We start from the raw sequence: 24424 nt of genomic DNA, 5'->3' as shown, positions 1-24424 counted from the left end.
TTTAGTTGGTATTAGCTTATGAATCCATGCCCTGAGTCAAACAGTTGTTGGAAAAAGCCCTGCTTCTCTGCTATGATTCCCTTTGTGCAGCATACACTATTTATGCTTTGTTGAAGTCTCTGAAGATCATGAAAGTTTCAGAACACCCACCTTCTGTTTTGATGAGTGGGAGGAAAATGACAAATGCTGGAAGGATTAAGAAATTTGTTTTCTGATAGTCTAGATCCACCTAGTGAGCATCATTTACTCTGATTTATAATTAACTTCTAATTTTTATATATATACTTTTTTATTTTTCCCTTAATGGAGGAATCTCCAAAAAAGAAAAAAAAGGAATTATACTGCTCTGCCAAACAAAATTATTCTGGGCAACTTTTATGAATGACAAGATGAGGGATTCAGAAAGGTGAAATGTGACTTAGAAATATCCTAACTCCTTTTCCCACTCCTGAGGTTTTTTAGCAGGTCACAGACATTCTGGTCCTAATGCAAGAGAATGTTCTATTGGCTTGCTGATTGGCATTTTCATTATATCCTTACATTTGCAGGTTCCTTGAGATGCTCTTTGTATGTTCTACATGAGACACCAAACCATGCACATTTTTTACAGTTAATGCCATTTTGGAAATAAGTTTTTTTCCTAGATTGCAGCTAAGGGAAAAGTTTCAGCTTTCTAACTAAATACTCCCTATTTCATAAAATGAACGTTTATTTTCTACACAAATCTGAGCCAAACAAAAACAACAAGTGGTCTTTGCTCTAAGGTTAAAGTTACACAAAAATTATTTATCCAGTGGATTTCCACAATTTCAAAAGAAAATTTGACAGATACTTAATTAAGTATATGGAGAAAGACACAATCTTAACTTACCACTGAAGATAGAATAATGAACTTATTTTTGTACTGAATCCATTTAAATATCTAGAAATATTTTTGCCTTTATATTATGTTCTTTTCATTTTCATATTGTGAAAGTCAAATTGGAAAAGAAAATGAACAGTTTGATTTAGAATCAAATCAGAGTCTGGACATGTGTTTGGCTCCTTGGTTAAAAAGCCTTACAACTAACAGGCTCATTGACTTATATGTTACTACAGACTGAATATCAAGACTGGTGCTGTTTAATAATCTCTTATCCACAAAGGGTCTATCATTTTATATTTTCATAGCCAAATAGAGATTAAAAAAATTAGTTCTACATATGCAAACAATTTATCATACTGCTTTCTTTTAATCTTTATCTGAGAGAAAAAAGAGAAGGCTAAAATTACATTATTAGCTTCAGGTACAATGTTAAGACTCTTTTATATCTTAATAGGAGCCTATTAATAAAAACCTATTGGTAAGTATTGCAGCATCACTTACAAATACATATTAACAACGTACAGGTTTTTCAACTAAAAACCACACTGATTTAAAGGGTGTAGTATTTCCTTCAATAAGTTTAATAAAGAAATTCTGTTGAACTGCATGCATGCCGTGTTGAGAGATGTTAAAAGTATGGCCCTGCGCATTGCCTCACCAGCTGCCATAGTCCCACTGAACTCCTCCCATGTACCAAAAACCAATGTTCTGATTTGCCTGCAGATTCCTGAGAGCACATCATTTAGTGCTAATGACCAGGTATGTTTCCTGTTCTCTTTGTAAACGTTAACTGCTCAGGTTTTATGTCTGTGTGTTGTCTTCCTCTCCTTCCTTATCCTTCCAACTGAGTAGAGGAACATTTTCACCATCCATATGCCCAAAGTGGTTTGGGTGACTAACCACAATTATTTGTATCACAACCCCTGCTATCTCTGTGGTCAGGTTTGTCTCTGTGTGCTCTTGTTTATGGCTCCTTTGACCAGATAACCTTAATGGCACAGACAAGCCCCTTACACTTACCCTCATTTATTATTTTTAACCACACTAAAGCCTCTTCAGAGGAGAAAACACACGTAAATCACATAATAAAAAAACCAAACAAACAAACAAACAAACAAAAAACCCAGAAGAAACACAAGGAGGGAATGTGATTGAAGATGTCTTTTTATGAAAACAATTTGAATTAATATTATCTTATATAAAGCAGAATCATCCTACAGTAAATGATGCATAAGGAGGAGTACCATGAACAGAGGAGGAAGAGGTTCTAGAAAGATTTTCAAATAACTCCTTTGTTAAATCTCTCAAATGAACTCATTCTTTCTCATATGTGCAAACTCCTGAAGAGCACTAGAAGGGCTGCACTTACAGATTAAAATCACAGCTGTACATTAATACACAATATACAGTTGGTTAAACCCAGAGTTTGTATTTATATTTAAACATACAATTTTAAATATAAATGCTTAGCCAATATTTATTTTTCAATAGTCTTTTATGACTAAGTAATTATGTCAGAAAGAGATTCTGCTATTTCCTATAGGAATTTTTTTTTGAAACTCAAACCTAAGAGAAAAAAACCACCTTTATGAAGTAACACTGTGAGCTCCTGTTCATGCAAGGATCTACTCTAAATATTCTCATTTAGGGAATAAAAATGTATTTATGCTTTAAGTGTTGCTAAAGCAGAGTAACAGTAACTTCTTTTTATTTTTTTCAGATCTCTGATATAGTATTTCATTTATTCCTTAAAGAATACCTTTAATGAGTCTCTTTATCCCATTTCAGGGTCCTTTCTTCTGTTACTCCTGGATTTCACTGTTATATAGATTGTTATTTTCTTTTCCACAGCTATAACTTCAGAAGCAGAATCTTCTGCTGTGCTCCCAAGGGTCTAGTTATATCCCTTATAGTGATGTCCCTGGTGACTATTTCGTTTAAACTTGGAGCATATCTGTTTTGCTTTTGTATTTTACCAGTGAAAAAATAGTATCAGTCACAGCAACAATAGCAATATTGAAAACTTGTAGAGAAAAAGGATTAAATCCACCACAGACAGGTCAATGAGAAAAATCCAGGATGACATTTTAGCCCTAAATATTGAATATTACAGTATCCAGATGCAAATTTGTAGGTTGAAAGAAATTAAGATGAAGCAACCTCTTATTAGCTAGCACTGTGATCCTGCAATGGGGTTAGAAATGGAAATTTTCCCACACTTATTCTTGAGTTGACACTTTTTTAGGAATTGTAGATTAGATTCTCCTTTTTATTTGGGTAGAAGTCAAATATGTGAGTGGAAAAGCCTGTGCATTGCATAGAGAAATTAGATATTTCAAAATACACATGTGTTGATTAGGGATTTAGGAAATATGGAGGACCAGAGAGTTAGTACCTGAAATCCTATTGCTTTTCAGACTCAGGACTCTGACATATCTGCAGGTAGGTATGCTCATCAAATTAAAAAGAAATGACTGTGGACTATCTAAGCATCTATAATAAATTACTGCCTATGGGCCACTATTTCCTGCCAACTTTATATAGAGAGTTTTATGAATCATGAAGAAATTGGTGATAAAGATAAAATATCCATTTCAGTCCAGCAGTTTCAGATCCATATCTCACCACGACCACTTGTTATAGGCTAATTATATAACAAAGCTGCATCACTGTGCAAATCAAAGTGTATGATTCATGAGATCAGGGCAAAAAAGAACAAAGTGGGAGCACAGCTGAAGTGCAATTGTTACAAAAGATAACTTAGGAAGAAGGCTGATCAGCTTCTGATTGTACTGGTTTCCAAGCCAGCTTTTTGCTGGACCCAGACAGCCAGTTATTGCACCATTTCATTCCCTGCTGTATCAAAGCTGTGAAAAGCTGGGCTCCCTTTGCTGCCAGCTCCGAAAGGAGAGGCTGGGACAGCAGCTTCTGCAGAGGGAGAAGACCTTCCTTTCTGAAGCTGTCAGTTCTCTTCTTTCTTCCTCTTCTCCCCCTGGCTGTGCTGTGGAAACCACGAGCTTTGTACATCCACTATGTCATTTCTGTGGCACAACTGGCCCAGCCCCTGGTCTTCTTTCTTGCAGTAGAAAAATAACTCTTCACTCAAAAACTCATGAGACAGCTTAAGAAGTTGTCCAGCATTTCAGTCCCTGTTCAGTGGGATGTTAATGCCTTTTATACTGGTAACAGTTTAAAATTTCTGAGCTCATGCAACCTGCTACTCTCAAAAAATTCATTTGAAATCATTCAGACAGTGTTTCAAACTGAAGTGTAAAGGCAGCTATCAAAATTTTAATAGTTCCAAAAAAAGAAAGCTTTCTGGGGTTATAATTTTCATTTTTATTGAGAGCACAAGAGATACAATATCAGGTTGCTGTTGGCTATTTATGTACAAATCTCAGTTTTTGTCAGTTAAAGAAGGATTTTTTTATAAGACTGAAATCAGAAAAGTATTTTCATTTGTATGTTATTTAGAACAGTTATTCACTTTTTGTAGCTCTTGGTTATTTAAAAAATATCCAATAGGTTCTAGTAAGTATAGTCTCTGTTACTAAGAAAAAGATATTTTTATTCTTTTAAATAAATAAAGGTCTACAAACCAAAGCAGAGATATCCTTTATTATTGATTCCCGGTATATAAATTTCTTTAAGCCCTGGGAGGTTGCATTAGTCACAGTAACAGCATATCAAATCTGAAATAGTAAGGAAACAAAGTAGGAAACTCACCAGCATGTATAATGAATAGAACCAATTTATCTATTTATTTTATAATTCTTTAAAGGAGCAATCTATTTAAACGACGTATTGGGAATGTTTTAAATAATTTTTAAGGGATCTGCACAACAGTTTCCTCTATTGTACAGCAAGCTGCTACTACTCAGAAGTTTTGGGGCCAATTCCTGGTTCACATGATAGAAGTGTTACCAGTATCATAAAATAGATGCAAACATATGTTATGAAGTTAATGCTAAGATAGAAACAGATTGGGCTGACAACATCCTGGAGACTGCATTAATGAATCATTTGCATAAAGTCACTTCAGTGGAAAACTTTATATTCAGTTTGCTAATTTTCTCAGCCTGAAGAGAGGTAATTTAAAATAGTAGTGAAAATAAAATATCCCAAGAACTGGTACTATAAGCATTTCCACTACAATGACTCAGTGTCCTCTACTATGACTATGACTTCTCTGTATCTTCTCTGTACTCTCTTTCATTACCTTTCTAAGTTCTAATTTCCTTTTTTTTTTTTTTTGTTTTAATACAGGGAGCGAGATTCTGCCCTTTCAAATAATATGCTTCTGTCTCAGTTTTCCTCCCAGTTTAGAGGACCTTCTAACTGATAGAGTCTTTGCAATGAACTGTGTGTATGTGTACAGTTTCTACCAGAAATTCCAGACTTGTCAATTTTGAAGTCAAATAGACAAAATTATAATTTTTATAATGGTTATTTCTTTGTTGTTTGTCTTTCCTTTTACCTAAATGCTTGCATATTTATAGACAAAGACAATAAAAAATATTTTTTAACATATGTACCACTCTAAACAAGTGCTTTTCTGATACCAATTTTATTATTTTCTGGAGGGAAAAAAATTACTCTTCCAAAACATTCTGTAGTTTCTTTGCAGATAGCTGACCATCTACTTAGGAAATTTTTTTCAAAACAATAAGCATATAGAATTGGAATGGTCTGGAATTCCCTTATTTCAAAATTTTCCATGAAGATATGTAGTTTGTTTTATTATACAGAGTTATGATAATGCATAAACTTGTTACTAACAAATTGTTTTTGCTGACTAAAGCCACCTGGAAAGTGTGGAAGTAAATAACTAATAATAATTACCTGCTGATTTTACAGTGCTGTCGATTGCCTGCTAATTATGGCTCTGGCCTCTTTTTTTTAAAGAAAATTCTAAATCATTGTCAACAACTCTTTGGCTTATTCAAGCAAAATTCCTTCCATAATATTTTCAAAATTTAGGGTATGTCTCTATTTAAAAAGCTGCAGCCAGGGATATTACCAAAGAAAAGTATCTCCAGTGAAATACCTTGGGGAAGATTAATATTCTCTTACTTTAAGGATTTAAATTGAGGATTTAAATTGAGTGACATAAAGAAAATTTCTCTTCAGATATCTGAAGCAAAATACATCAAATATCAATACTTGAAAAAAAATGGGAGGGTTTTCCAGGAAGATGCAGCTTGACAAGAAAAGGTATTGAAAAATATGCACAACACAGAATAAAAATATAACAGTGTTATTCATGATAGAGGACCCAGAAAAGAATGAGGCTCCTAAGTCAAAGAAATATGATTTCCACAAAATTAGAGATGAAATTAAAAATTAATTCATCATGTATTTAACGCAGGAAATTCCAAGGAAGACAAACATTTTCTGTACAGTTTCACTTTGAAGAATTATTAGATTGAATTTTGATTTAATTAACATGCATTTAAATCTCTGTCACGAAACAGTTTCCATGTGTTTACTGAAGTATCTTTCTTCGGGCCAGATTAAAAAAAAAAAAAAAAAAAAAGTGAATTTGAACACTGTTATGAGAAAATGACACCAACTTTTTTTGAAGTGAAACATTAGAGCAGCCTGTAGATGTTCATAGCTTTCAGCTTTGAAATGGAATATTCACTTCAGGCTGCCATGCCATGGTCACGTCAGTTGGCTGCCTGTGGAACTCTGCCACTGGACAGGATGCAGAATAATTCAAATTTCCAAAGTGGAATGAGAAATCTAGCGAACAGTCCCCTTAGCTATTACTTATATTCCTAAAGTGACTCAGTTAAACAAGTCTGCTCACTCTCTTTAAAAATAAATTGTGTATTTACCCAATGTCTTCTCCTTTCTGTATGTTTATTTCTTGCGAAATATTACTTGCTTTCTGAGATACCATTCAAGTTGAAACTTTCGGTCCTGCTATAAGTATAAATTCAAAATAAACAAGTTAAAAAATAAACAGAGTTTAATGTAAAATGTGGACAATTTAAGACTTTTTTTTCCCCTGAAAAACAGTCATTACCTGAATTCCTACAAATAACAAATATCCAAAATGTAGTACACATTGATTCCAGTAGTATGACACTCTTTATTTTCTATGAGAGTAGAAATAAAGAGTATTAGTAGGTCTCATATTTTACATATTTTATGAAATCCATCCAGGAATTACAAAGAGTCACATTTTAATTTTTGACTATTTCTCTTCCATGTAAATGAATATTGAAAGCAGGAAATAATTATATGGTCATGACTCTTTGATGATTGTTGTAAGGTGACAAGAAGAAAATACAACAGAAAGTATATGCTTATTCTCAGAAAGGCATCTATATCCATGACTGAAATTTTACCATCAGATTTTATAATAATTTTGCATTATTTGATACTGAGAAGACCTTTCAGAGCTTTGGGATGTGACCAACTAATCCACTTAATACTTATTTAATTATCTCAGCACTCTGTTTTACAATTCTCAATGAACTACTTAGATGTGAACTGATACCTTCTCATCACAGATCTTAGAATACAATCTTCACAAAATTTAATCAAGGGGAAATTAAATTAGAGCAATCTTAAAAAAAATTATGCCATCTATATGCAAGTAGTTTTGTTCATTTTAAGTTATTCACAGAACATACATGAATAACATTTTACATATAAACCTCAATTTTGTGATAAATTTTGAAGATACAAAGGGTCTCAATAATTGAAATATCAAGCATAATTGTAATGGAAGATAGAGGAAATCATAAGGGTAATAGTTTATATATATATTAATACAGGATATATTGAATAGCAAGGCTACATATTTTTTTAGCAAGTATATATTATCTTCAGGATCTTGACCTCTTACAGTTAAATTATAAGGTCAATAGTAAACACGGTAAGAGCACTCTGTGAGTGATACTGATGTGATTAACCCTAATTATAATAGGAAGTACACCTAATACAGATATTGAAGAGGGATATATTGGGTAGATGTCAAGTGTTTGACCACAGCTTCTGCAGCAAATGCTGGACTGACATGAAATTATGTACACCATGTGCTGGAGACCCACAGGAACTCTATGATGGGGAAGAGTAATCTCAAGTAATGCAGATTACCTGAACTTTTGTAAATGTTGTAGTTTTTCATTAAGATAAATTGTGTATTGCAATGCTGTTTTTAACATACTAATGTTTGTAAGACTATAATTCTGTCTTTAGGTGATAAAAAAATAATCGCCTCTTAAAAGTTATATTCCCTCCACCTGTTGTCATCTTGTCTTCATTAAGAACAACTAAGAACATGCAGTTGCAGAGACGAGACCAGAGTCCCATCTAAGACTTCAGTTTAAAAACCACTAAACTCTAAGATTTTTGGTTTACTTTATTTTTTTATGACTATGAAATTGAAGTTGAAACCTTTGCCATCACTGTCGAAACCAAACTGACTTAATTTAACTGGTGAACTACTTATGAAGTATTGTTAAAATATAAAAGGTGCTGCATAACTTCATTGATTTGAATCTTACTTACATTATTTTTCTGATGTTCACTAGGAGTTACTTGATATTATCTGGAATATGCAGCTTCAGGAGCTGTTCTTCCATCTTCATCTCCTTCTTTCAAGAGCCTCCGAACTAAAAGATTCCTCTATTTGTGTTCATATTTGAGAAACAAGTATTTGCTACATATTCCTAACAGTTTAAAGTATGAAGAATTTGTATTTATTGATGTTTTTCTCCCACACTGGTCTTGCTCATACTTGTATTTTTTTTTTTTTGCCCCCAAAGGAAAGATTCAGTGCATATGTAGTAGATGATAAGAAGCTCAATCTATTTAAACTGGAAATGTACCTTGTTAAAATACCAAATTAATTTTTTGGTTTCACTATGTAGTATACTGTTTTTCCCCCCATCTTACTGGTTTTAAAATCCTGATTGGGTAATGTTTGGAGGTGCTGGCTGGAGTTACTTTTAGTCTTGTAACTGTCTCCCAGGGGAGAAATGCACCAGAGGGAAATGAGCAAGTGGCTAATTAGGGTTAAGCCAAGACATTCCTTACAGAAGATACAGAAGTTGCTATTTTCTGTAGATCATCAAAATGTTTCCTGGATAGTTGAAAACGTTTCCTGGATATCTGGAAATCATCATCAAATGAGGGTGTGCAAGCATATTGTAACTCATGGAGGTAAGTGTATACAGCAAAAATTCCAATTGAGACCATAAGAGGTGTTTGCTCTGGAAAGTATTTTTATTTGTGACTGCCAAAACAAAAGTTGATTTTTTGTTTCTCTACTGTAATAAGTGAAGTCAAAGATAATGTCTTTTCATATGGGATGGTCAAAATATTTAGAGTAGAAAATTCAGACAATGATCATAAAAAGACAGAAATTCCCTATATAATCTCTCTTTACACATCTGTTTTAGTGGTTTTTTAATTTTTATTTTCCTTTATTCCCAGAATTATCCTACCTGCAATATCCATTGTCTCAGAGTCATTCCTCACTGTGTGGACTATGTGTCCTTTCTTGTCTGCATCCAAATGGTGCAGCACTGCATCTGTAAACGGTGTGTCAGAACAACCTTGCAGAACCATAAATGACACTGAACTTGAATGCTAAGCTCTTATTACTGTTTCTTTCATCCTGAAGTTAAGACACCAGCTTTCATTGATAACTACCTCGATCCTGCATGTAAGCTGTCCTTGATTGTGCAAAAAAATTCCCTGTGCTCTGTAAGGCTTCTCTTTTGAGTGTTGATCAAAATCTTGATCATAGCCATGAATGCTATCAAACATCTTACCAAGGCCTCCCTCATTCCAAACACCTTATTATAGGAACATATCCTAAATTCTGAAACTTTGGACCTGGTATAACTTTTCATGTTCTTGAGCTTAACAATGTGGTTTTTTACAGAACAACAGGATAAAAAACAGCACATAAGCTGATTTTACATATGTCCAATTTTTCTCAATCACATACAATAGAGCTTATATATTTAAAATAGTCTTTAACAACTATTTGTATTCAACAAAATATACAAGTTTTTCATACTTCATTAAAGTGAGAGAATGTCTAGCACTAGTTAGGCATTGCAGTAGGAGACCTAGTTTTAAAAAAAAATTGAAAGTATTAGACTATGCACTAGATTCCATAATTTTCAAAATTCAAGTTATTTTTTCTCTTAGTTATCATATGGCACTGAAAGAGTTAATTAAAGCAAGGAATTAAAGAATATAAGCTCATGCTCTGAGGAGAGAGTGACCTATAAAGAGAAAGAGTTGCAAGAATCTATTTATTTTAAGTGCTTGACAAGAGCTCCACTTAAAAAATAATGAGACACACGTGCCACTATGTTTAAAGAAAAACTGGAATACCTTGGATGGGAACACTGGAAACTGCACTTAACCCCATGAGAGCTGTGCATTATTTCAGGCTTGTTGTGCTCATGTTCGAATGATTGCGTGTTTCAGGTTCATGACTCTAAGTGTTCTTTTAATATTTTTCTGGCAATTAAAGTTTCTTGGTAATTGTGTGTGATATGGTACTGTATGTTTACTTGATTAAAATCTCATGTGTGAGAATTGAATTTTGCTTTCTGATTTTTTTTTTAAATCATATAATATTTGAATTGTATCTATTTTTACCTCTTAAATCAATATCAATCAAATGATACAGAGTAATAAAATACTCCATTCAGCAGCGTTATTTTATTAAAATTAAATTAATCTCTTTTTTAAAAGTGGCATATAATACAAATAAAACAAATCAAGTAACTTCTCCCTCAGAGAAGAGGCAGTGGGAAAATCATGATGGCACATGCAATCTTATTAGCAGGCTGTCAAGCAAAAATAACTCCTATTAGTCTAATCTGTCTTAACTGTGTGAGTGTGTGGCCAGGATCTATAATTGAGTTTCAGTTTCCAGAATGCAGCAACTCTAGAAATTGAGAAGCAGAATTCTAAGTTGAACCTTCTGATGTGATTAAGCCTATTATGACCACAGCTTGTTAAAGAGATTGTATTCTGTTTTTATTTTCACTCTGGTTAGCACTGGTTTATGTGGATTAGATCTTGAAGTGAATACTATCTAGATTTACATCCAGTTTTATCTAAGTCTCTAAAATTTGAGAACATTGGAGAAAGAACAGCTTGGAATTTGTGATGAAATAAATTTTGTCAAAACACATCTATTAATTCACACTGAAAAAGTTAGTGGGAGCATATAAAATTCAACTTTTTTTTTCTTTTTAAGAAAGCATTTTCTAGGCACAATAAATGAGAATTATAGATAGAGCCTAAACCCTCAAGCATCCAATAGTTTCAATTAGAGCAGCTAGAGTACAAGTTTGACCATGTCTTTTATTAATATATATATCTTCGCATGCATTTCTTTATAAAAAAATTGAAATATCTCAATTTTGTACAATGAGTAAATTGCAAACTTCAGTAATTTTTCCATAGCTGATTTTTATTTTCTGATCAGCCCTAATAAATTTGAAGTCTTTATTTTTGATCTACTTCCAATTCAGAGGATTCTGGAATGTTGCAAAACACAATGGAATTTGCTTGGGTATTTCTGGCACAGATGAACACCTAACGTGTCCATATTGACAAAGAGATTACTTTTCAAAGAGAAATAATAAATCCGTAGACCATTTGACCAAAATACTGTTTTATCTGAAACATGGTTTAAAAAGAAGCAGGTAGGTCTTTGCTTCATGTTGCAACAAATTGACATACAGGGGGAACATTTTTTTTGAGAGATATCTATAGATATATAGATATAATTACATATATAGATATAAATTAAAGATGATATAGATAAATATAGATATAGATGATATAGATATAGATATAGATATAGATATAGATATAGATATAGATATAGATATAGATATAGATATATAGCTGTAGCTGTGCCATTACATATTTTTGCTTTTCTGAAAGGAATAGAAGTAGCAGATTATCATGCAGTAGCATTTTCAGCTAAAACATGTGAATCCTTCAGATTAATTTCCAGCTTTTATGGAAAAGCCCTGACACTGGAAGCCTTTGTGCAATGCACAGGACTTGCACTCTACTTCAAGTGTGAGTGGAAGATACACCTGAGCTCAGAGTAAAGCACTTTTGTCATTTGAGATCAGTATGAAGAATTCTGAGGGTGCTTTCTTCTGAACACTACCTTTATTCAGTTATTCTGACAATACAAACCTACCCTGATGCTGGTGGAAAGGAAAAATAAAATTCTCCCTTCACCTTGCTGATCAGGCACCTCAACACACACTTCTTTTGCTGACACTAGTGAGCAGCTGTGATGGCTTCTCAGCAGCCTCTAGCATGTAATAGTAGGGTTCTCTGCCTCACACTTCATCCTCTGATTATACATCTGTGCCTCATTGATTACACTTTTGTGCCCCACTGAGTTAGGAAGGATCAGGTTAACAAATAATGCAGTGTGTCAGCACTTCCACATGAAAAAAAATATTTATTCTTTATTTAGGGTAGGGCAGCCTCAGTTTTAACACTATTTTTTGTCTTGTTTTGTTTTGTTTTGCTACCTAAAGAGATAGTATTTGAGATTTTAATTAGCCTGGTTGATTCTTGATTTTTTTTTAAAATATTCTATTTGAAGTTTAGACTTTCTAATGTTGTAGAGACCAGTACTACAATGAAACATTCAGCTTTATGAAAGCCTAAATAAATTAGAGAAAAAGATTCAGGAAGAAAAGTTTCAGGGTGCCTTTAGCAGAAAAATGACCACCCACCTCCCCACACCCCCATCCACACTGATGTGTAGCTAACAGATTTATTTAGAAAAATATTCAAACAGGAATTCTCACTAGCATCATTTCTTGCTAATGAGATTATTTGAGATACAATTCTCTGATCACCTTTACAGAATTTCAGTACAATTTGTTGGAGGTATAAAAGTGCTACCCTGCCCATCTTTTGCAGCTATTGTAAAACACAGGTGCTTCTATACTCACCTCTATTACTTGTCACTTAAGCCTACAGGAAGAGTTGATTCTGCATGTCCACTCAATGAGATGTCCATTTGAAGCAGGTGCACACACTAAGAGAATGCAGTACCTGTCAGTAAATTATTGGCCTAAATTAAGATTCAGATTTAAGAATTGCTTCAATTCAGACATAAACAAATGACAACAGCATGACAAGAAAAGCCTGTCCTACAAATAATGCATTTCTTACCAGTTTGATACTTGTGTTTTTTCTTAAAATACATATAATGATGCATCCTCTGATTTTAACTTTCTTTCCATGTTGACATTTCAAAAGAGTGAATGAAGGAGGAAATTGCTGAGAAGAACTTGATGGCTTTTCTTAGTACTGGAAAGTGCTAAGTACTTAGTACTTACTAGCATTCTGGGAAAAGAAAATAATGTCTGCTGTGTTTCTGAGTAAAATACATCAATGGTGTATTAAGGCTAATAGTCAGTTCACGAAAGAGAGGTTGAGTGCCACCTGAAAACCGTAGCTTGATGGTTATGCTTTGGAATTTAATGGAAGAACTCACAAGTCCCTGTATCTGATTTGGATTGGGCAACAGAAGGTTGATTCCTCAAGACATTTGAAATTCAAAAATATAAAAAATCCCATTATATAAATTTTTTATTTATTTAGATTATTGATTTGTTTAGAGTATTGATATTTAGATAATAGATCACCCCATATGTGTCCTAAATTAAGGGAAGGAGTATCTCAGAGACAGAGTACTTAAAAAGGCACCCACTTCTATGGACTTGCAATTTGTGGCTCTCATTTCTGACTTAAAACATTGACAAAGGAGTCCTTGTCCCCTTACACAAACCCTAAACTCAAATGAAAAAGACAGGTACTTCCCAAAGAAAAGTCTTCTCACTCAAAGCCAGATATATGACACAGAAGAAAAGAACGACATTCAAACTTGCTTTGTTAGTTTTGGAGATCTTATCCAACTGAAGAAAGAAAGGAATTCAACACTAATTATGTGACATTGTGAGTTTGGCTGCAAGGAATTTTTTTCTATCAATATAAATCCATTTATGAATTTAAAAAAGCTTGAGTGGAAAATATTAATTTCCCCACCTCAGAAAACTCCATAATAAAAATCTGCAATAAAAAAATCTAAAATGCTTTTGAAATAGGCACTTTAAACATTATATTATCAGTACTATTGTTAAATTATTAAAGTGAATAGAGTTTCAGAACATTTTAATGAGAAAATTATCACAGAAGCACAGAATAATCTGAATTGGAAAGGATCCAAGAGGACCTTGGGTCCAACTCCCTGTTCTGCACAGCACCATTCCCAAGAATCTCCCCCTGTGTCTGAGAGCATTGTCCAAATGCTTCTTGACCTCTGCCAGGCCGGTGCTGGGACTGCTTTCCAGGGGAAGCTGTTCCAGGGCTCAACCACACACTGTTTTTCAATACACAACCTAAACCTCCCCCAACACAACTTCAGGCTGCTCCCTCAGTGTCACTGTCACCACAGAGCAGAGATCAGGGCCTGTCCCTCCTCCTCCCCTCATGAGGAAGCTGTAGCTACAGTGAGGTCTCCCCTCAGTCTCCTCCAGGCTGAACAGACCCACTGACCTCAGCCACTCCTCACACGGCTTCTCCTCAAGGCCCTTCACCATCTTTCTCACACTCCTTTGGACACTCTCTAATAGTTTAATGTCTTTCTTGCACTGTGCACCCCAAACTGCCCTGATGACTTGGGGCAAGGCTGCCCCAGTGCAGAGCAGAGCAGGACAATCCTCCCTGGCCCAGCTGGTGATGCTTTGCATTATGAACCCAGGTCACGCTTGGCCCTCCTGGCTGCCAGGGCACTGCTGACTCACAAAACTTTCCACCACTGCCATATGGGAATATAACATTTTCTGGATTGATGAATAGCAGTAAAGAGCATGTCTGAAACAGCATTTTTAAGATTCCAGAAAAAAAAAATCTGTAATATGACAATAATATATTTGATTTTAATCATTTGGTAAATAAATGGAACATTTGTGTGAAATTTATAGTGTCAGTTGAGCATCACTTTTTGAAAACTAGAACACATTAGACATCCAGCTGGGATAATTTAGTGTAGAAATGGTCTTTTCGCAGTGTTGCATAAATAAGATAAAACCATATTTTTTTAGAAGCAATATTTTTTTAAACATTATTTCTGTACTTAAAGATGTCACTGATATTTTGGGGTTTTTTTCTGGTCATAGCCTCAGATGGAATGTTATTCTGTTACAAATTGCAATGAGTAATTAACGAGAGCTGTTATAAATTATGGGAGAGTGTTGGGCAGAGATGGACATTCTGCTGAGCATCAAATAGTGTTTTGTTCACATCTTATTATCAAACCTATTCTGTTGCTTTCTGGTGGGGTTTTGTTCAGAACCAACCTGTTTCTAAGGATTTAGCTACACACATTTGCCTACATCCCTGACTTTCCTTTAAGCTAGAATTTACATCCACAGAAAATGTGATATTCTTGGTAGTAGCAAGAATAAACAAATTAATACGTAAGCTGAAGGACTCCCCAAAGTGGTAACATCCTTGGAGTTTGACTATGGGTTACCAGGAAAATACAAGGACAAGACTGAGACCATCTGGATGGTAAGAAAACCAGTCATGTTAGATGATCAGAGGAGAAGGAAATTTTTGGTGTGAAAGGAAATGCTGATTTATTCATTCGCTTCAACATCTTCCTAAGAGAGACTGTACAGACAAAGCTGTAAATATTAAATCATTAGAAAGCTTCAACAACTCAGAGCAGGTTTTGGGATGTTGTGGTTAGAGAGTGTTAAACAGCATTATCTTTGCTCTGAAAGTGGGAAATGGAGACACAGATCTGCTCAGTATTATAAAATGGATCTCTTACTGAATCAGGAAATGAATACTGGTCTCCTGAGGACAAGACCAGTATCTGACTTACAAATCTATTTTTATTTTTCAGTGAACATTTTCTTTTCTTCTTCTGCGTTGTATAAATCCTTGTTACAAATTATTACACCTTCTGTGTCAGGTCAATGAGAAAATTTGGTTATCTGAATGTCATATTTGCAGATGCATTCTGGATTTTTGCACATGTTCTTCTGGATTTTTGCACACATATTCTTGTAAAAGCAACTGTAAGAAACTAAGTATTTCCAAAATATGATACAATTTGCCTTAAAGCCTGAGTCTTTAACTGGTTGACAAGGACCTTCCACCAGCTGGAACTCTTGGAGGTATTGGAGCTCATGGTCAGCTTAGAATGAAACAATATATTATCCTCTCAGATGTTAATTCTGTGGCTCATATTAAAGCCAAGTTGTTGGACAGTTGTTGGCATGAGATATTTACTGATCCAACCCACTTTTATTATTAAAATTTTGAGGAAAGATGAAAGCTACAGGAATACCTGAGCCATCTGCCCCCTCAAATGTTTTTTTAAAAATTGTCTTACTCTGTAGACTCATGATTTAGGTTCAATAAGAAAGGACCATGTTCAGTTTCATTTTCAAATACAGAAGAAAATAAACCAGCATGGGTTTTCATGTATTCATGTTTAGTATTGAAAAAGAGTTTTCCAGCTAATCTTGCAAATAGTCTTGGTGATTATATTGCCATTGGAGGAAGATAGGTTCCAAATAAAAGTTTCAAATTATATTAAAATAAATTTACTTCAGGCTAGTTGTCAGTGTTTCTAGATTCATTATTCAGTACGTAATCTGTTCAAAAATGAAATTAAGAATTATTGCTTGAGGACATCTATACAAAAGAGTAGAAATTTAAAGATGCCACCTCTGTGTATTTGTGATTGCATTTGCCTGAAAAACAAGATATTTACTGGCTCATATTCAAATAAATGTTGGAGGTTTTCTTCCTTTCAAACATTAGTGCTTGAGAAATTTGCAATTTGGCTTTAGTGGCAGAATAAGAGGTTATGTCATTTCAGTCACTGTATAAAAACTTTAAATACTATGATTGTGAATTTTCATGATTTATAGATTTAAAGAGAATGGGATTCTTTTAAAGCTCAGACTTTGTCTACTGGAGCTCTAGGAATGCTCTAGGAATGATGATATGTTCAACTGCACAGGGAACTGTCAGTTCACACTGAATACATACCTGATCTATACTGGAGATTGTAATAAAGGTCAAAACTCCTTCGCACAATTCAAGATACATCTTCATACATGTGCTGTTTCTTTTCAATCTAGGTCTCAATTCATAGAACCATAGGATATGCTGAGTTGGAAGGGATCCATCAGGATCACAGACTCCAGTTTCTGGCCCCCTGCAGAACACCCCAAGAGTCACACCATGTACCTGAGAGCATTGTCCGTATAGGTTTTCTTGCTATGCTTTTACTGATAGGGTGGAGAACCTGCATCTTCCAGAATGATCCCCTTGAAAAAGAGAAACTGAACTCCTTCCTGAATACAACTGGTTTTGGTTTATTGCTGATCAACAGTGACATTTCCATGTATTGAAGTATGTGCACAATCTGTCTTCATTCATGAGAAGCGTACCCTAAGTATCCAAATAGACACTTTGTGATCATTATCTAGCCTTAGCCAGATGTTTTTTCTCATTTCATACTCTTTAATGCATTATTTTAGACCATGCATAATTTTGACCCACCTTATAATTTTGCAGTCAGTGTACCACATAATAGTAGCTTTTGGCCTGTCATATATATGAGCAAAATATTGCAGGTGGATTAAACTACTTTTGTAGATCCCCTCAAACTGAACTATTCTGTTCTATACTATTCTTCAAATATATTTCATGGCTTAGTGTTCTGTGTGCCACACTGAAATTTCTTTAGCCATAGGATCACCACGCAGAACTGAGATAAGGTTGTCCCTCTCACCAGAAAATAAACTGTTTCCATACTACTGCATGGCTGCATTGGCTACATCCATACAAATGCTGGAGGGATCAAGACAGAGACCTTGAACATTAAAATTGTCACCCTTATCACCTGATGAAAATGAGTAATTGTCCTAGTGTGAACTTCAAGTCATCATTACTAGAATCATCTTCTAGATATAATCATATTCACAATGCCTGTATATTACATAAGTACTTCACTAATTTCACACTCCAGTACCTTGGCAGTGTGCATCTGTGAAACACTTAGGAACCACATAATTTGTTATATTCATAGTCATTATGCTGGTTTTTGCCAATCAATTAATAGCAGGATAAAGTATTTTTTACTTGTTATAAAATCATTCTCCAGTGAAAATTTACCTCTAGCATTGGATCTTTGGAAAATTGTATTTTTATGTATGTTTCTGCTCCTTAACTACTCTATCACATTTTGATAATATTTAGAGTTTTATACAGTATTTCATAAAATAAGAGTTCTATTAATTACTCTTTTTAAGAATAGCTCCCCTTACATGGAAAAACTAAATTTTTTCATGAACTTCGCTTGTCATACTGGTACTGGTGCAATATGGTAGCATTGGAAGTGCAAAGCAAGCTCAGTTTTATGCTAAGCTTGATTTTCAAAATATTCTTATTTTTCAAGATTTCTTTAGTTTGGATTTTAGTTTGCTATTGTTTTCAAAATGAAAGAACAGCAGTGGAAAAATCAGCACTGAAAGAAGTAGCTATTTCTTCAAGTATTTTTTTTGTTTTCTATGCAGAAAAGTCCTGAATTTGTCAGCATTATGGAATCATGTTTCTCCTTGATGTTCCTGACTAAGAGCTTTAGTTAATATCATGTTGAATTCAATGCAAACTGATATGGTCAGCACCCATTAAAGTGGCTGTAATATGTTAATTTTTATTCACAGGAATTCTCAGAAAGGGCTGGGAATGTTTTTGAACAACTGCTGCAATTTACTGTAGGCTAGAAAATCTGAAGTCCTAGAGAATGAGTTCCAAATAGGTTATTGCATAGACAGCCAGGTGAAACTGAATAATTTCATAGCATTATTTTTTATTATAATAAAGAGGAACACCTATTATTTGTTTCGTAAAGTACAGAAACACATAATGTTCTCTAGAATTCAAAACAAGCATTTAGAATATAATATTTCTTGTGTTTCATTTCAAAGGAAGGGAAATTCAAAAAGCTGAGTAAAAAAAGCTGAACTGAGTAGCAAGTTCTGACTTTACATGTTACACTCTTAATATCTGTTGCTCAAGAAGTAATCTGTGTTACTTCTTTTGCTACTGCCCAGGATTATTCTGTAGATTTTTGTGGGGTTTTGTTTAGCTGTTGTTTTAATTTTTGGTGATTTTTTTGGTTTTTTTTTGGGGGGGGGGGTTTAGTATTTTTTCCTCCTTTTCCTCTTTTCTATTTTTGATGAGTAAGAAGATATAAAGGGCAGGAAAATAATTCATTCAAATTTGGGGATTTAAATTTGGGTTTATACAGTGGATTGCCACCAACCATTAATCTCATAAATGTTATTGAATTAAATATGAGTCAGGACAGCACCTAGCAAAAGTAAAATCTGTGGGAACGATTCAATGCTGACTTCTGGAAGTCAAATTATTGCAGTCAAACAAGCCCACAATTAATGACATAACAACACTTTGTTAGAATTAGTGTATGATTTTAGAGGAAAAAGAAAGAGAAGCTTTACTGTCTAGTAAATGGATTCTGGTTATCACATTTTCCACAGTCATATTTCTGTTCTAAATGCAAGTTCAGACAGCTTATGGTCAAATGAATCCTTTACCTTCATTTGTAGTTCTTAAGCAGATTGAACTTCTTGGGAATAGTCATGAAAGCTGACTCACTAGAATTGAATTGTTGCTATGGTCTCTATGATAAAAGAGGCAAAGGAAATGCTGTACAAGAAGATTTTTAAAACAGTTCCTTAAGGTTAGGTGTAACATTTATTTCCTGATGCTTAGATATGTTTGCAATGTTTCTTGGTACTTGTTTTTGAATATATGAATGCCCTTCTTTAATTGAGGAGTACAGAAGTAGCCTTCATATTCCAAGAGAGAGACTGAATCCTGCACAGGCCAGGACTGTATTAGGCTCTTCCAGGTACAGTAGATTGCTGTTTGTCATCCCCAAGGTTTTAGAGTTTTAATTCTTAGGATAGGGGTCCCATTTCACAAGTGTTTTTTACACAGTTGTCCCAAGACACATAATTTTCATTGTCTATAATAAATAATTGTTTATACTTGATATTGGTAGATCCAACTGCTTGTCAGCAATCTTTCCTTTTCTTCATTTATCCCTTCCCTAGTTGCAGTGTTATGCATTATTTTTTCCCCAGCAATAATGCTGTTGTACTGAGGCTGCAAATAAGGCAAAAAAAAAGCCCTCTGGCATTTTTTTAGAACACATACTCATTGATAATTCTTTAAATACAGAATGCTAGAATGCTAGAACATTTTATTCAGTTTAGTATGTATAATGTTGTTGTTTACAATTTTTTCTTTGTTAATCAGCATGTTCAGTATGAAAGGAAATGACCTACAGAAGTAAAACAAGATTACCAGCGTCATCCTAATACAAGTTCATTGATAGCTTTTCCTGATCGGCGTACAAGCAAGTTCAAAAGAATGTCTTTCCTATAAGCCCATGCTGATTGCCATTAATTATATTATCCTCTTTTAATAGGTTATTCATCAAATCCCATATCTCTTGTTCCATAATTTGTCTGGGATCAATGTCAGGATGACAGGCCTATAATTAGATGTCCCATTTATACTTTTAAAATATTGGCATAACATTAGCTTCATTCCAACCCTTTGGAAATGCTCCAGTGCTCCAAGACTTATTGAAAATCATCACTGATGATCAAGAGAACTGCTCAGCTGACTCTTTACAGCACTTGCAGGCAAAATTATCTGGACCTGCTGATTTAACATCTATCATACTGTTATTTAGCAACCTTGTTATTTCCCATTAAAATGAAAACCCTTTTACAATTTAAATCTCATACAACTACAATGTTGAACTTTTTCACAAAACCATAAAGTTATTCCCTCATTCCCAATGCTGTAATTCAAATTACTTCTCCAGTTTTTAGGGTTTTCACCTCTATAATTTTTCTTCTACTCATCTTTATTTTTGTTTCCCTCGACATATATATATTGGATATAGTCTTCTAAGCTCTTGGAGGTTTATCTAAAGTTATGAAAATAATTCTGTGACACTGTTAGCTAAACTGTGATTACATGCCTAATTTGCTGTGTCTTTGAAAAGGCAGATTAAGTCTGTGCAAGGAATACACAGGATTCTTGAAATTTAGTTGTGTTTAGTACCTCAAAGCTGATTGTGCTTTCTCCAAGGTCTAATCTGATATATTTATTAACAAAGTTAAATACAAAAGTAAAAAAAAAAAAAAAAACCAAAAACAACAAAAAACAAAAACTTGTTTTGAAACATTGTGAATGAGTTGCTTGGCCACTTTAGGAAGCATTGTCAATGGTACTGTCAAAACCAAGGTTTACTATGAAATTGTGAAAATACAGTTTTACAGAGTTCAATGGCAAGGTTCACTCTATTGCTTGCTACAAAGCCTAATACAAGGGAAGACCAAATTAGAAGTAATTTTGAAGTATTTACATGGAAGCCAGGAATGCAAAATTAAGTAAGAGCAAAAAGGATTTGGATGGAAAGATAAGAGTGCACAAGTGTGTAATAGCTCTTAACCATCGTGTACTTTAGCATTCACAAAGTGATTTGGTAGATTTCACTACAGTTACAACAATGACTTAACTATGGGTTTGAATTAGTAACATTCTGTCATGTTTTAACCTCTGCTGTCAACCCAGCCCCAGGTGGCTGTTTGCTCACTCCCCTACTAGTGAAAATGGGGACAGAATCAAAAGGGTAAAAGAAAACTCCTAGATTGAGATAAAGACAGTTCAGTATGGAAATCAGAAGCCATGCATACAAACAAGGCAAAACAAAGACTTAATTCACTGTTTCCAATGGGCAGGCGCACATATTCAGCCATCCCCGAGACACCAGGGTGCCATCACACATAATGGTGACTTGGGTAAACATATGTAATCACTCAAAACATTCCCTCTTTTCCTCCTTTTTCCTCCCCCTTTATATATTTGGCATGATGTCATAGGATCTGGAATACTTCTTTGATCAGTTTGAGTTCCCTATCCTGCCTGCGTCTCCTCCCAGTCTCTCACACAGCCCCAGCTTCCTCACAAGTGTGGCTGTATGAAAGGCAGAAAAGGCCTTGGCTCTGTGTAAGCCCTGCTCACCAATAACAAAAATATCTCTGTACTATCAACCCTGTCTTCAGCACAAATCCAAAACACAGACCCATACCAGACAATGGGAAGAATGTTAACTCTAACCTAGACAAAACCAGCACATGTTCATACAATAATCAATTCATAAGCATTGAGGTAAAATGATCCATACAGTTATTTCTATGTGTCGAAAGGCACCTACCTAAAATTCCCCTTAGGTTCAGAGAAACACTCACCTCACTCAAATCTGTTTGTGTTTCCTCACAGACAAGAGGGGGACATCAAGGACTGTGGAGATGAGAGCAGGGACTATCAGTCCAAGCCTCCAAGTACAACTGAGTTTGAGGTCTCTGAGAGGTGTCACGCTCAGAGGGAGGTGGTGGCACAGCCTCCTGTGGTCCCAAGGTGACTAACACCTTCTGTCAGCAGTAAGTTTCCATCCTGGCTATATTGCAAATTGGCTGTTACTGGGCTTTTTTCCCCCCTAAGTGTAGTAACAATGATACTGTTCCTCTGGGGCTACAATTCACAAGGGTACCATACCACATACAATTCAGGTAAATGGGTTACCAAGGTAACTAAGGATAATTGTTTATCCTTTGTTTTCCACCTTGATTGGGCAGCTGATGTTTCTGGCTGTTTCTACCCTTAGCATGTAAGAGCTTCAGGTCACTCAAGAAGTGACTCATGGCCCAGCTGATTCAATCAAGGGGTGCTTCACTGTTCAGTCAGCTTGGTCAAGGTTTATCAGAAGCTTCTGAGATCACAGGGCAGGCCCAGGATGTCTCCCACAGACACACAATCTCCATTTGAACACAGAGCCTCTGACACCAAAATGACTGCATAATTACAGCTTCCTGCACTTGGTCTTTTTGATGTTACTGTTTCAACAGTAACACCATTTCTTGTATTTCTGACAGTGGGAGTTCTACTAAAGGAAGCTGTAGACTGTTCTAGAAGAATACATATTAGAGGATAGTTTTTTCCCCTATATTCACTAATAAAACAAAACAAAACCCCAAAAACCAACAACAAACCAAACCAAAACAAACAGAAAAAAAGAAAAAAAAAAAGAAAGAAAAAGAGGCCATTTTACACAATTTCAGAAACTTCTGAGACAATATTCAAGTAGCTGGAAAATCTGTAGAGGAAAAGGCAAAGTCATTACTAGTGAACTCAATGGACAACAAAAATATTGGCTCTTATACAGACAACTCTGTGCTATTCATCAACCAAAATTCACTTGTCCTTTAAGACAGTTAAATGTAAAACTAACTAACCAACAAAATGTGGGAAAACTCAAATATCTTTGAAAGATTAGTAATCAGAAAGCACTTTGAACATACCTATGGCAGACAATATCTTCAAACTATTGAGTCTCAATAAGCAAAAGACAATTGAGTGGAAAGAGGGAAATTGTATTGCCACATTAGTGAGGTCATCGCCTGAATACTGACTGTGTAAAGCTCTCTAGAGCAAAAATGGCAGATTGAAACAGCTTCATAAAACACAGATAAAGGTATTCATGGTTTGACAGTGACCTAAACAGACACATGCTTTTCAGCTTATTCAAGAGAAGTTTCAGAGGTGACTTCATCATAAATGAAACATACTGAAAATTGAAGTATAACTGGATTGTGATTTAATGAGCCATTGCAATAACTTATGAAAGACCAGGACACATTCTGTTTTATATGATGTCATTCATTCAAGAGAACTGACTTTTGGAAAGAGATAGTATGGCTGAAAGTAATGAAAGCATTAAAAAAATGAAGCAAAATTATATGCTTTATGCTACACAACGTACTAGATTAGCTGATCTTGTTGATTTCTTCATGATTTAAAATCTGTGAGTCTAGTGAAGAATTAATACTTGAATTATACTGCTAGAGGGGAGTATTCAGCACTTAACAGAGCAATAGCAATAAAAATTTTACTTTGCTGGAGATGAGCTTGATACTGGACCATTGCTGCCAATGAGAGGATTATTGCTGAGTTCAGTGAAGCAGCCTTCTATGAAGGCACTGATTTGAAAAAAAAGATTACAAAAGCAGAAGCTAAAGTAATGATGAAAGGAGGAACGCTGAATGGAACAAAACATAAATAAAGTCAAAGGTAAAATTAGGGAATATTGTCAACTGGATTGTTTTCAGTTTATTAAAACTAGGTGCTACACTTAGCCTGTGGTCTGACACTGCACATTTGTTTATGCTGTCCATAGTCTATACAACTTAATGAGAAATATTGCCTGCGTTGGATATTGGATGTTCATGCTGACAAGAAAATGTCACAATCAATACCAAGGAGCTAAGCTTGAAGGGTTCACCTCCAAAGAGAATGTTGACTTCTGGAGGTTTGCCACATATAGAGTGAGCCAAGGTT

General features: G+C 34.7%; 1 protein-coding gene across 5 annotated transcripts in view; it reads left to right on the top strand.

Annotated features, from left to right (window-relative positions):
* TAFA5 (TAFA chemokine like family member 5) overlaps nt 1-24424 on the top strand; it is a 505223-nt gene that overhangs the window by 457861 nt on the left and 22938 nt on the right. For 2 of the 5 annotated variants that reach the window (XM_074540009.1, XM_074540012.1), the window contains exon 5: nt 8413-8542. The exons of 1 other annotated variant lie outside the window; for it this stretch is intronic. In XM_074540009.1, coding sequence (XP_074396110.1) covers nt 8413-8526 — 114 coding nt within the window. In that variant the 3' untranslated portion in view covers nt 8527-8542. Of the gene's footprint in view, nt 1-8412; nt 8543-24424 lie in introns of those variants that run through there. 2 more of the 5 variants (XM_074540011.1, XM_074540013.1) reach the window with 1 other exon arrangement.

This window comes from Zonotrichia albicollis, chromosome 4, assembly GCF_047830755.1.
Source record: "Zonotrichia albicollis isolate bZonAlb1 chromosome 4, bZonAlb1.hap1, whole genome shotgun sequence".
Taxonomy (NCBI): Eukaryota; Metazoa; Chordata; class Aves; order Passeriformes; family Passerellidae; genus Zonotrichia; species Zonotrichia albicollis.
This window is presented reverse-complemented; position numbering and strand designations above follow the sequence as displayed.